Here is a 13754-nt window from a genome sequence, read left to right as displayed (position 1 = left end):
GTGGGGGGAGCTCTGGTAGCATAGTGCCTAAAGCACTTGACTGCTAACCAGAAGGCTGGCGGTTCAGACCCACCAGCCACTCCTCGGAAAGAAGATGGGGCAATCTACTTCCGTAGTGATACTGCCTCAGAAACCCAAGAAGGGGTCGCTATGGGTCAGGTCCGACTCGACGGCACATAACAACAACAACACAACATATATATATATATATATTTTAAGCTAATTACTTCATGTCCCAAGACATAACTACAACTACTAGAATAATCAGAAAGAGTAGTTTGTTTTGTTCCTTACTTATCTTTCTGGATTAATCTGATTCATTTTAGAAACTAACACAAATGGATGGCATTAAAAATACACCCAAGTCCCATCTAAAAGTTAAAAATATAACCTAAACCACAACATTTCTCAAAAAAATTTTCACTAAAAAAGAAGGAGTACACTGATAACCGAACTCTCATTTATATTCTCTGAGCTCATGAGAAACAAAAAAGCTAATTCCATCCTTTCTAAATCTAGAAAAAGAGATAACATGTGAAACCATTTAGATCATTACATGTTTTTAGTATATTAGACTTTGAAATAATACTAATATGCATTTATAGTACATAAAATATGTCTACTTGGATAGATAAGAAAAATTTTTTATTCCTAGCTTAAAGTGAAAAATAATAATTTAAAAAAACCCTTGAAAAACTGATCCTCCCAAATGTTCCAACTAAATTATTTTACAATGAACCAAAAAGGCAGCCACATTCTTTAATATACTGAGATTCAAATACATATAATATTATTTGAAATCAGTCTGGCATAAGTAGCCATAGAAATCTTTTATCAGTGTGATATTTTAATACATCACTTTTATCAACACATTTGGTTATATTCAAAATAGTCAATATTTCATTTATTTACCTTAAGAAGATCTATTTCTTTGATGCAATCAGCACGTGCTTTGGCATCCATTAAATCAAATATCTAAAAATAGAATCCAAAATTGTTTAATAAAATAATAATCTATGGTTCAAGATACCTTGTGAATTCACTATAATAATATTCTCTATACAAATTATATGTAAACTAAAAAATCTTTCTGATTGGTTTTTAATAATTATGGAGATCTGTTACTAGTAAAACTTCCATTTTTCCTTCCAAATGCTTTCAGCATGAAAAACTGAAAGAGAGAACAGGAAAAATATTTCTTGATACCCAAGTCTTAAGTTCAAATGGAACAGAAGTTGTGATTATTAAAATAAGAAAATTATAGTTAATATACACCAAATAATTAATATTAGCTAACTGCATTGCATGAACTACCTCATTTATCATTTAATCCCTGTGAAGAGCATAATATTAGTATCCTCATTTTACAGCTGAAGAAAGGAGGCTTAGAAAGCTTAAGAGAGTAACGAAAGGCCATAGAACTAATTAATGGAATTCATTCTCCGAGTTATCCAACTAGAACCTAAGCTCTGAATAATTAATCTATGAAATCTCCAATCAAATCATGTCTAAAAGGTCTAATGCATGGTGCTATCACTCCAAGGAAGTGAAAATTTCTTTTTTTGGGAGGAGTGAGAAAATCTTACTCTTTTTAAGTATAGAGCACAGATATATGTACAGTACACAAACAGATCTACAATATAGATGTGGCATTAAAATGTCATGAGAGTGGGGTGATCAGAAAAATAATATCTAATATGGCTTCCTGGAGTTATAATGAAGAAAAAAACTGAGAAATAGTGGTCTGACAGGAAAAAACAATATACTACAATCTCTGAAAATAAACAAGAAAACGTGCAAGGTCCTAAATGTGTGAAACATAAACAATAAATAAAGCAATATTTTAGGTATTGCAGAGATTGTAATATCTGATTAAGTCAAGAATAAGCCGATTAAAATCCCAATCACCACCAAAAAAAAATTAGTAACATTTACAACCATCCACTTGATTAAGTCTCCTGAACCAGGTGGCTAATTAGTTCCAAGAACTATAGCTGTTAACCTGGAAGGGGTAATATGCTCCAAGCCTTTTTAATCAGGGAAGGAATTAACAAGTATCTACCTGAGGGTGCTGCCTCTTTGGATATGTTGCTTTAATCTCCACTACAATCTTACAAAGTAGATAGCACTGCCTTTACTTTAGACATGAGGACTAAGAGGTTAAAAACCATGCTTATAGTCATAAAACTAGTAGTAAGTGGCAGAACTAAGACAGGAACCTAGGTCACTTCAGCACCACAGTGCGTGTTTTCTCCATTAGCTCAGGCTGACATGAAGTATTCCCCATACACAAAAAAGTAATAAGTACCAAATATATGTATGTGTAAAGTGAAGTATCAGGAAGCTAAAAGATAACATTAGCACTGAACCTTAAAAGAATTTTAGGGTTCTGTCAGCCAGAAATAACAGATTTCTACGGCATAAAAGTAAATATTGATTATGGATATGTAATTACAGCTAATAAAAGAGAACTTTTACTCAATATTATTCTTAACACCCAAAGATGTACAGGGTTCTAATTTTTCCTTAAAACAATCAATGTGAGAATATTTTAAAAAATAATAATAACAAAAATAAAATCTAAAAGTTCCTTGTCTTAAAGAATTTTAACTTCTGTTCAATCCCTCCCAGTTCTTGCCCAAATGCATGTGTTCTTCATGTAGTGAAAGCAAGAGTATGTAAAATACCATATGCATTTTTTCTACCTACACATTATAGCAAAACCACTTTTAAGTTTCTACAGTCTTAAATTTATTTTGGTTCTGCTGTATCTAATAAAAATTTCAAGTATCAATTTCATGTTTTACAATTTCCAATGTGAAAGAGATGAACACTACTGACTTTTAAGGTTTCACAAAATACATGGTATTTACATGTATGAGAAAATGAGATAAAAATTTAGAATCTTATCTTAATTAATGGTTTATAAAAAGAGAGAAACAGACTAGATGGCACCAGAGTTCCTTCCACTTGACTTGAGTAAGAAGGAAATGTGTGTGTTGTTGCATGTTTGGAAAGAATAACATCTCTTTTCTCCACTAGTAACAATCCCAACATCTTAGTCAAATGAACATGTGTTAATAACTACCATGATTTTGGAAAGGAATGGAGAGGAGGGGAGAAGATAAGAGAAGGTTATGAATAGCAAATCACCATCACAAAGTTCACATAAAGTATCTAGTAATAAAGTCTTAGCAAACATCAACTATATATATATATATATAACAAACTTTGATAAAATGAGATTACAAATTAGATAGAAATTGACCCTAATAGCAAGGGTATAAAAAGGACTATCAGCATTAAAGCACTAACAGTAAGGTAGTACTTAGAAGGAAGGGGAAAACCATAGACTCTAATCCTTTCATAAAGCATCCAGTTTTACTCTACATATAGATGATTAATGACAATAATCTGATCCTGGGCATAGGCAAGCTTTAAACTGCTCATGTCCATACTTCCATCGTTCATAAAAATGTATTAGGAACTGTTTTGGTTACTTCATGCTGCTCTAACAGAAATACCACAAATAGGTAGCTTTAACAAACAGGGGTTTATTCTCTTACAGTTTAGGAGGCTAGAAACCAGAGTTCAAAGTGCCAGCTCTAGAGCCTAGGAGACAGCCCCTTGATCTTGGGCTTCAGCTCTGCCTCTTATTCTTGGCCCACTAGAGCTGGAGGCATCTCTTCACTCAGGCAACTGATGACTGCTGAAGCATACAAACCCAAGGTCAACAAATAAATTGGCCCAGTCCCAAGATTATCAAGCAATACTAAAAAAACAAACAAACTCACTGCCGTCAAGTCATTTCCAACTCATAGTAACCCTTCCTTGGGTTTCCAAGGTGGTATGTCTACAGAAGTAGATTACCCAATCTTCCTTCTGGGGAGTGGCTGGTGGGTTTGAACCTCCAACATTAATTCAAGTCCAGAAACAGTCCCAAGATCAGCAGACAACACGGCAGGCTACTGAGATGAACACTTGGCCAAATGCCATCAACTCCATGGTAGAATCTACTAGAGCACCTGAGTACTGCCTTAGGGATGTGGTTTGCTTCCAATATATCTAAGGAGAAGCTCTGGGAATGGTCTGCAGCTTTTTGGCATGCTGGACCCTGCATATAACTGAGTCCTCATTCAGCAGCTTGCCATGTTTACTGCCAATCTTAGGACTATCTCTGGACTTGATAAATGGAGAAAAGATTGAACTTGTCAAGAATTTCATTTTCTTTGCATCCACAATCAATGCCCATGAAAATAGCAGTCAAGAAATCATATGACATATTGCATTGGGCAAATCTGCTGCAAAGGACCTCTTTAAGATGCTTAATAAAGATGTCACTTTGAGGACAAAAGTATGCCTGATTCAAGCCATGGTATTTTCAAACACTTCATAGCTATGTAAAAGCTGGACACTGAGTAAGGAAGACTGAAGAAGAACTGATGCATATGAATGGTGTTGGTGAAGAATACTGAATATAGCATGGACTGCCAGAAAAATGAACAAATATGTCTTGGAAGAAGTACAAGATTGCTAGATTGCTCCTTAGAAGCGAAGATGGAGAGGTTTTGTTTCACTTACTTTGGACATGTTATCAGGAGGGACCAGTCCCTGGAGAAGGACATCATGTTTGGTAAAGTAGAGGGTCAACGAGAAAGAGGAAGACCCTCAAGATAGATTAACACAATCATTCCAACAATGGACTAAAAATGGCAACAATTATGAGGACGCTACAGGATTGGGCACTGTTTTATTCTGTTGTACACAGGGTCGCTATAAGCTGGAATAGACTTGATAGTATCTGATAAGAAGGCAAAACTAAACTTAAACTCTGAACCAAATACATTGATAAATACAGTATTAACTGGAAATTCAGAAATATCTTCTCTTTCTTTTTCTCTTAGCCAACAAGTCAAAACAAAAATAAATACTGAGTCTTTTGACTAAGTTTTTCCCAGCTGTAGATTAATGGTTTAAAGCTGTCTAACTGATTTCACGATTAACAAAGACCACACAGATGGAAAAGGAAAAAGAAAAAAACCCTGGGTTTTATGAAAGTATTTTTCACAAAATATTTATAAGCAAGTCTTCGGAAGGCATCTTTTTCAGCCAAAGCTTCTTCAGGTTTTAAAACTTATTTTATACTCAGCAGGAGTAAAGTCACTAGTTGTGTTTAGGCAAGTACTGGCTGATAAATTCTTGGTATTCTCTGAATCATTTTCAATGCTTTCCTTTTTCATCTTGAAAAACTTAAACTTACTCATCACTAATGAAAATGAAAAGGTTAATACTGGATATCTTTAAGAGGAAAAATAATCATGCAAGTAACAATACAAATGTCCTCAAAAAGGCTTATGTGGTGTAGTAAATTACATGGTATGGCTTTTCTACCCATTGTTGTTGTTGTTGTTATGTGCCATCGAGTCAGACCCGACTCATAGTGACCCCTCCTTGGGTTTCCGAGGCAGTATCACTACGGAAGTAGATTGCCTCATCTTCCTTCCTAGGAGTGGCTGGTGGGTTTAAACCGCCAGCCTTCTGGTTAGCAGTCAAGTGCCTTAGGCACTATGCTACCAGATAGTCTTTGTAACTCCCACTTTGCTGTGAGCAACTGAGTAGCTGCTTGTTAAACTCATCCATCTAGGGCATCATGAAGTAATCTTCTGGGAAAGTTCACTCTCTCTTAGGCGTGCAGAGCTTTAATGTTGGGATTGGTTGGTCTTGTCACTCTGCCAGGATCAAAATGAGCCCTCCTAGAGGCTGAAGGAATCTCTCTGACTGCCGTTTGAGAGAGATGTGGTGCTGAGAGAGAGACATGCAATTGAGAGAGAGATGCCTGGCTGAGATAGAGACACCATGCTGAGAGAAAGACCCAACTGAGAAATAGCTGCCCAGCTGAGAGAAACACCTGATTCACAGAAATGCCCGGCTAAGAGACCGTGGTAGTGGAACCAAGAGGCATGAGACAGTGGCAGGCTTATCTGGCCCACAGAGGCAGAGGCCAGGCCAAGAAGCCAAGGGCCAGAGAGGTGTGCCTAAGGGCACAGGAGAAGGGAGACTGTCCTGACCGAAGAACTGTATCCTGAGCGTGTTCCTGAACTTGAATTGTAGCCTGTGGCTTCCCCAATAAACCCATAATCTGTGAGTTCCATGTGGCCAATGCAGTGAATTATCGAACCCAGCAGAGAGGTGGTGAGTGCTGTGAGAGGGACAGGTGGTGTCAAGGTTGTTAATAGGCCTGAAGGGTGGCAGCATATCTGGCATCACAGGAACAGGCCTTGGGTTGCTGATGGTGATTCTGTCTTCCTCTTGTGAAATAGAGGAGGTCAGAAGATGCCGCCTCCTTGCCCCTTTAGCAGCTTATGTCAAATTGTAAGTTAAACTATTCCAAAGAAAGTGCTTAAAAATGTGTATACTAAGAGAATTTGACAAACCAGGTATATTTCACTAAAATAAACCCTACAAATATGGAAATCGTAACCAAGTATCACCTGTGCCACACCAGCCTATGTAGCCTGAATAGAAAAATTTAATAGCTTGTCCCTAAATTCAATAGTCTGTCTTTCAGGTGACAAGGCCTCAGCCCTTGCCCTTGTGATCTCACTCTCTGATTATGGCTCTGTATATCCCACTGTTCTTGCCCCTCCTGATGCTGTCAGCCTCTTGATTGTTGGTGCTATATGATGCTTCTATCTCTGTATTCAAACTACCAAGACTGCACAGTGGCTGCACTGAACCTTCCATGACCTTGTTGGGGGCAGGGGTATGTAATGAACTGTCTGCTCTACCACAGGAAGTATTTTTGCTATCAACTTGCAAATTTAGGATTCTCTTCCTGGTTAATTGGTAGATAAACAGTTTTCCTTCTAAAGCCTACCTTTATTGCAAGGGTAAAGGGTGGAGGAGAGAGTGGAGGGTCCACAGCAGAAGGGTTGTGGCTGCGACGTAATCACTGAACAAAATAATCTCCAAATAATTAAACTTTCTACTGCCAACTCTTTCCTCCCTAAATACAAAGGCAATCTGAATGGTGAGGTGATGGGAGAGTGATTGGAGAGTTAAAACTCAACATGGTAGGTCCAAGAAGAAGTCTATATTAGTCCCAGAAACCTTGCTCTTTCTATAATTGCGATGTACAATCCAGCTTCTGTCAACCATCCTCATATTCTAATGTGTCAACATGTCTGAACAGCAAATTAAAAGACAGGCATCAATTTCTTTCTCATGCATTCCTTAGGGCCCTGCCAAATGATGATATCAAACTAGAATATGTTTGTGTCATTAATTACTCTATGACTATTAAAAAATCTTTGCTTCAAAGGAGATATCTTTTACATTCAACAGGCTAGTATATCAAGCTCTGACTTCCAACCTATCATTAAGCCCTGTTCCACAGCTTTCATTAATTTGGGTAAAGTTTCATAAAGATTGGTTAATGTTACCTTTACTGTAGGTACTCATGCTTTCACAGAAGTAACATGCATTCATTATGCACACTCCCCTTTCCAGGCATAGATAACAAGCAAAGCTATAGGAATGTGATCAGAACTTAGTACATTCCTTTCTAAAGTCCTTTAAAAAGTAAATTCATGGTGACCCTACGTGTGGCCAGTAGAACTACTCCATAGAGTTTTCCAGGCTATGATCTTTTGGAAACAAATCACCAGGCCTGTCTTCTGAAACATCTCTGTGTAGGGTTGAACCACCCACCTTTCAGTTGGGAGTCAAGCTCTTAAGCATTTGCACCACCCACTTGACAGCAACTAATAACAACAACAATAAAAAGTGAACTAGAGGGTGTGGGGTGAAGTAAACAAGGGTCTTGAAAACCAAGCAGAGGAATATGGATGACAGCTCTACACTGTCTCATTAAAGATTTGTAAGCAGAGAAATGAATTATAAAAGTAACATTGTAGTAAATGAACTCAACCAAAGTATTCAGGAAAGATTCTACAAGAGCTGGCAACAAAAACAAGTCTTTAAGATAAGTAGTTGTAGGTGCAGTAGACTCCAACTCAATACTGACTCCATGTAACTGACCCTAGGGTTTCCTAGTTTGTAATCTTTACAGGAATACCGGGGCAGAACAGCTGGGTGGATTCAAACCACCAACATTTCAATTAGCAGCAGAGGGCTTAAACGTTGTGCCACCAGGGCCCCTTATAAGAAATCTAGAAGGTATTCCTTGTTTCTTTTCTTTTCTTCATTCTTCCCTTCATTCTTTCTTTCAAAGTGTTTCTAATAACACATTTCTGAGTTATTAGACTGGGCCCTGTGTCCTTCCATGCTCAGAAGTACTGAGAAGGTAAAGAAGGAAGTCAAGGAGGTGGCAATGCTGAGTTTTACATGAACTCTGTGATTCTAGAAAACAGCAATGGTTAAAGAAATCCCCACCCTTTGTGTTCCAGAAAACAGCTTAATATAATAATGACCTTTCCTCATACCACTAAGACTCAAGGTAGCCCTCTATTTACCTATGACAAAGCCAAACATAGAACTTACCAATTCCCATTCTTTGTCCCTTAAATGATTAGCTGAACTCCTTGTCTTAACTGATTAATCAGAACAAAATGTGTATTAACCAAACTTTGGGTGAGCTTCTCTCCTTCATCTAAGTCCCTAAATTTTGCCCTACCCTCAATCTGAGCCAACATACAGCCCCAGCTTAAGGGTCCCTCTCAGAGAACAGGCTGCTCTCAGCATAAAACATTCTCTGATTTACTATCTGATCACAGAACTCTTTCATCTCACTTCCCCACACCTTGTTCTTTCTAATCTGGTTTACTCTCTTTGTAAAAGAAAAGTCTTTTTTGCCTCACTCTTGAGACACTTACAGATCGTATGGTCAGGGTACCCTCCCTATTGCAATAGCACTCCCACACACCTCCTTGAAAAAATACTTTTGAATAAACTCTCTCCTTAATAAGTATGTATGTTAGGCTGGGTTCCCTAGAAAATCAAAACCAGGGATATATGTATGTATGTATGTATGTATGTGTATATACATATATATATACATATATACATACATATATATATATATATATATATATATATACACATACATACAGAGAGAGAGGGAGAGAAAGAGAAAGAGGGATTTATCTCAAGGAAATGGCTCACAAGGTTATAGAAGTTAGCAAGTCCAAGTCTGTGGGTCAAGAAGTGTCAGGGTGGAGGCTTCTCCTGACTCACATGGGGCTGAAACCCAGGATTAGCAGATTAGAAGGCAGGCTACTGGCTCACAGGCTCTAGGGCCTATGGATCCCAAGATCAGCAGGCAATACGGCAAGCCACTGGCACAAGTCCCAAGAAACAGAGGTCAGATGATGACAAACCAGAGGCAGAATCCAGAGTGAGCAAAAGCCAATGAGCTTTGCCAGAACGTTCATATATATTAGCAGGCCACATGTCCCAGGAAACTCCTGTTACAACTGATTGGCTGATGACATCTGATTACATCATGAGGGATAACTACATCATTAAATAACTGCCAAACCACTGAAAATCATGGCCTTGCTAAGTTGCCACATAACCTTAACCATCACAGTATGGATTTTTTTTTCATTTGACAAGGCCCGCAAGAGACCTCCAAATGAATTTCTCAATCCATCCATCCTTCAGCCTTGATTACCTGTGGCAAAACAGCAACTCTCTTTAGCCTTTCTGTACGTTGATTTCATAGTGTTATTTTGAAACTAACTGATTTTAAAGGTCATTTCCCTACTTAACAATCCTTTGGATTATGACAGATTGTACTTAATCTACAGGAGTCTCTGGGGGTTGCAGATAATGTGCTTGACTGCTACCTAAAGGCTGGAGGTTGCACTCCTTGGGAAGATGGGAAGAAAGGAACCTCAGAAGAAAGGTTTGGTGATTTACTTCCAAAAAAGCAGCCACTGAAAACCCTATGGCCACCTAAGATGCAACTATTAGTCTCTCCTCATCCAGAGCAAAGAAGAGTGAAGGAAATCAAAGACACATGGAAACAATTAGAATAAGGGACTAATGGACCAAGGGAACCTCGGCTTACAGGACCCTGAGACCAGAAGAAATAGATGGTACCTGGCTAACAATGCCAAACACTGGACAGGGATCAAATTTGGAGATCCTGGACAGAGTGAGAGAAAAATGTGGAACAAAACTGAAAAAACAAAAAAAGACCAGATTACTGGTCAGGCAGAGACTGATGAAACTGCTAAGACTATGGCTATTAGTTACCCCTGTGGCCTAGAATTCAACTCAGTCCTAAGATTTAACTCTCAGCCAAACAACAGGTCTCCAAGCTGAACAATTACACCAGGGAGATGCATTCCTTACAATAATCAACCATGGGAGATTACCAGGGCAGTATTATCTCAGGAAGAAAGCCAGTGAGGCAGGAATGCACAAGGAAAAGGTAAACACAGGGAAGAAGTGGGACGAAAGCTGTTATACTGTGGGGATAATAATCAATGTCACAAAACAAAATGTGTATGAACTATTGAATGGAAAATGAATATGCTCTGTAAAACTGCACCAAAATCACAACAAAAAGTAAAAAAAAAAAAAAAAATCCTATGGAATACAGTTATATTCTAGAGTCATCAAGAATCAGGAAAGACTCATAAGTAACTGATATAGTGTGTGTGTGGTGTAACAATCTACAATGAATCCTTACTTGTCTACTATTCAGAGTCCTCTACAGGTTTTAATTCTCTCCACGTAATTAGATCTCACATTTATACCCACTTGTACAGTCAAGTCGATTCCAACTCATAGTGACCTGGTAGGACAGAGTAGAACTGCCCCCATGAGGTTTCCAAGGCTAAAATCTTTACAGAGCAGATTGCCACATCATGCTCCTGGGGAGTTCTGCTAGGTGTCAACCTCTGGCTTTTTGGTTAGCAGTTGAGTCTCCTTCTATTCATTGTCAAACTTAACTTTCCATTCTAGCAAATTCTAACAGTTTAAATTGATATCTTCATTCTGTGATCTTGTATTTAAATCAGAAATAATATTGCTGGTTATTTTTTTCCTCCTCAGTAATCAGAGGTTCATAGTAGAAATTCAATCAATTCTTTTCTGAAATTCATCAAAAAGTTCTTTTATAAGGGAATAATCATTGCAAAAGTCATAGGTTTCATAAGTACTATTATCCACATTCTATATTGTGTTTTCTTCAGATGTAACTGAAGAAAGAAGATTGCATCTCTTAAAGGCTACTCATGGGAAAGTAAATTGACACAACTTTGGAAAACAACTTAGCATCAGTCTGCAGTACTGACCATGTGTATTTATATTTATATTTCTAATCTGAAGCAATGGGGAGCTCTGGTAGCATAGTGCCTAAGGCATTTGACTGCTAACCAGAAGGCTGGCGTTTCAAACCCAGCAGTCACTCCTCAGAAGGAAGGTTGGGCAATCTACTTCCATAGTGATACTGCCTCGGAAACCCAAGGAGGGGTCGCCATGAATCGGATCTGACTCCACGGCACATAACAACAATAAAAACAAATCTGAAGCATACACAATAGAGAACTTCTTAAAAGTGTGCATCAGAAAAGATTTAAAAGATTATCACAGAAGCACTGTTGACAATAACAAATGACTCTAAACAGACTAAACAGCAAGAAATGATAAGAACAACGAATACTGTATAGCAATAAAAAGAACACCTATAGCTACACATGCACCAACATGGATACGTTGCTCAAACATGATGCTGAGTAAAAAAGCCAAGTTGCAGAAATATATATGATTCCTTGATATAAACTTTTAAAAATGCTGAAGTAGATTTTTAAAAGACATTCATACAGATTGGAGAAAAGTAAAAGAATGATAAACAATACTCAGACATGTTTATCTCTATTTCTTAAGTTGGTGGTAGAAACAACAGTATCTGTATTATTCTTTATATCTAACATATATACCTTAAAAAAAAAAAAATCTTTCCTAAAGGAAAGAAAACTTGGATATGCAACATGCTACTAAAGAAGAACAAAATAGGAAGCCTCCCAAGCCCTGATCTCAAAACCTACTAAGCAACTGCAGTAGTCAAAACAACCTGGTATTGGTGCAAGGACAGACACATAGACCAATGGAACAAAATTGTGAACTCAGAAGTAAATCCATCTACCTATGGATAGCTAATCTTTGATGAAGGTTCAAAACCCATTACATGGGGAAGAGACAGTCTCTTCAACAAATGGTGCTGACAAAACTGGATATCTACTTGTAGAAAAATGAAACAGGATCCATATCTCAAATCATATACAAAAACCAACTATAGATGGATCAAAAATCTAAATGTAAAACCCAAAACCATAAAGATCATCAAAGAAAAAACAGGGCAAATTTAGAGGCTTTAATATATGGCATAAATACACTATCAAACATAACTAAAAATGTACAAATAGCAGAAGACAAACTAGACCACTAGGACTTCCTAAAAAGTAAACATTTATGTGCATCAAAAGATTCTGTCAAAAGAGTAAAAAGAAAAAATTTTTGGCAATGATGTATTTTGGCAACGATGTATCAGATAAGGGACTAATCTCCAAAATTTATAGAAAACTTAACACCTCAACAAAAGACAAGCAATCCAATTTGAAAAAGGGCAGAGGACATGCACAGACACATTACCAAAGAAGACATTCAGGTGGTCAACAAACACAACAAGGAAAGGGTGGAACAGTGCTTAAGGCATTAGACTGCTAACCAGGAGGTTGGTGGTTCAAATCCACCAGCCACTCCATGAAAGGAAGACTGGGCAATCTACTTCCGTAAAGATTTACTGCCTCAGAAACCCATTGGGGGTGGCTATGAGTTGGAATCAACTCAATGGCAGTGGGTTTGGTTTTTGTTTGGTTTTAAATCAAAACAACAAGGTATTATCTGATTTCAGCATTAATAGCAAAGTTAAATAAATAAATAAATAAATAAATGCTGGGGAGGGTATGGAGAGACTGGAACACTTATACACTGCTGGTGGAATTGTAAATGGTAAAACGACTGTGCAAAGAGATACGGCGCTTCTCTAAGAAATTAGAAATAGAAATCTCATATAATCCAGTAATCCCACTACTAAGAATATATCTGAGAGAAAAAGAGTCATGATACAAACAGATATATGCATGTGCATGTTCACTGTAGCATTATTCACAATAGCAAAGAAAGATGGAAACAACCTAAGTGCCCATCAACAGATGAATGTATAAACAAACCATGGTACATACATACAATGGAATACTATGTGACAGTAAAGAATAACAATAAATCTGCAAAACACCTAATACCATGAATGAACCTAGAGGATGTTATGCTGAGTGAAATTAGTCAATCACAAAAGGACAAGTATTATATGACACCACTACTGTAAAAAGTTAAGAAAAGGTTTACACAAAGAAAGAATCGTTCTTTGAAAGTTATCAGTGGTGGGTGGGGACAATCACCAACAAGAAGGTAAACATGTATGAACTTTGGTGAAGGGAAAGGCAATATACAATAAGGGGGAGGTCAGCACAAAACAATCAAGGCAGTGAAAGAGATAGGGAAGAACACAGAGTTAAAGGCAACAAAGGTGAATACTATTACATATACAATCCTGTAATAATAGTATTAACAATAATTTACAAGTGGATGCATAGACACGAAGCTGAATGGGCGGGAAAGTGAATGGGACTATACCCACAAATACATATAGGTTTGACACAGGCTCTCTCTACCTATATATTTATATGTGATGCATATATATATATAAATATAGTAGAGTA

At 37.4% G+C, this 13754-nt stretch overlaps 1 protein-coding gene across 1 annotated transcript in view; it reads right to left on the bottom strand.

Moving 5' to 3' along the window:
* Positions 1-13754, bottom strand: part of NEK7 (NIMA related kinase 7) — a 124001-nt gene that overhangs the window by 71660 nt on the left and 38587 nt on the right. The window contains exon 3 of the mRNA XM_007941090.2: positions 913-975. Coding sequence (XP_007939281.1) covers positions 913-975 — 63 coding nt within the window. The remainder of the gene's footprint in view (positions 1-912; positions 976-13754) is intronic.

This window comes from Orycteropus afer, unplaced genomic scaffold (assembly GCF_000298275.1).
Source record: "Orycteropus afer afer isolate SDZICR_OR568_19922 unplaced genomic scaffold, OryAfe1.0 scaffold00075, whole genome shotgun sequence".
Classification (NCBI taxonomy): Eukaryota; Metazoa; Chordata; class Mammalia; order Tubulidentata; family Orycteropodidae; genus Orycteropus; species Orycteropus afer.
Note: the sequence above shows the minus strand (reverse complement) of the source record. Positions and strands in the feature narration are given on the sequence as shown.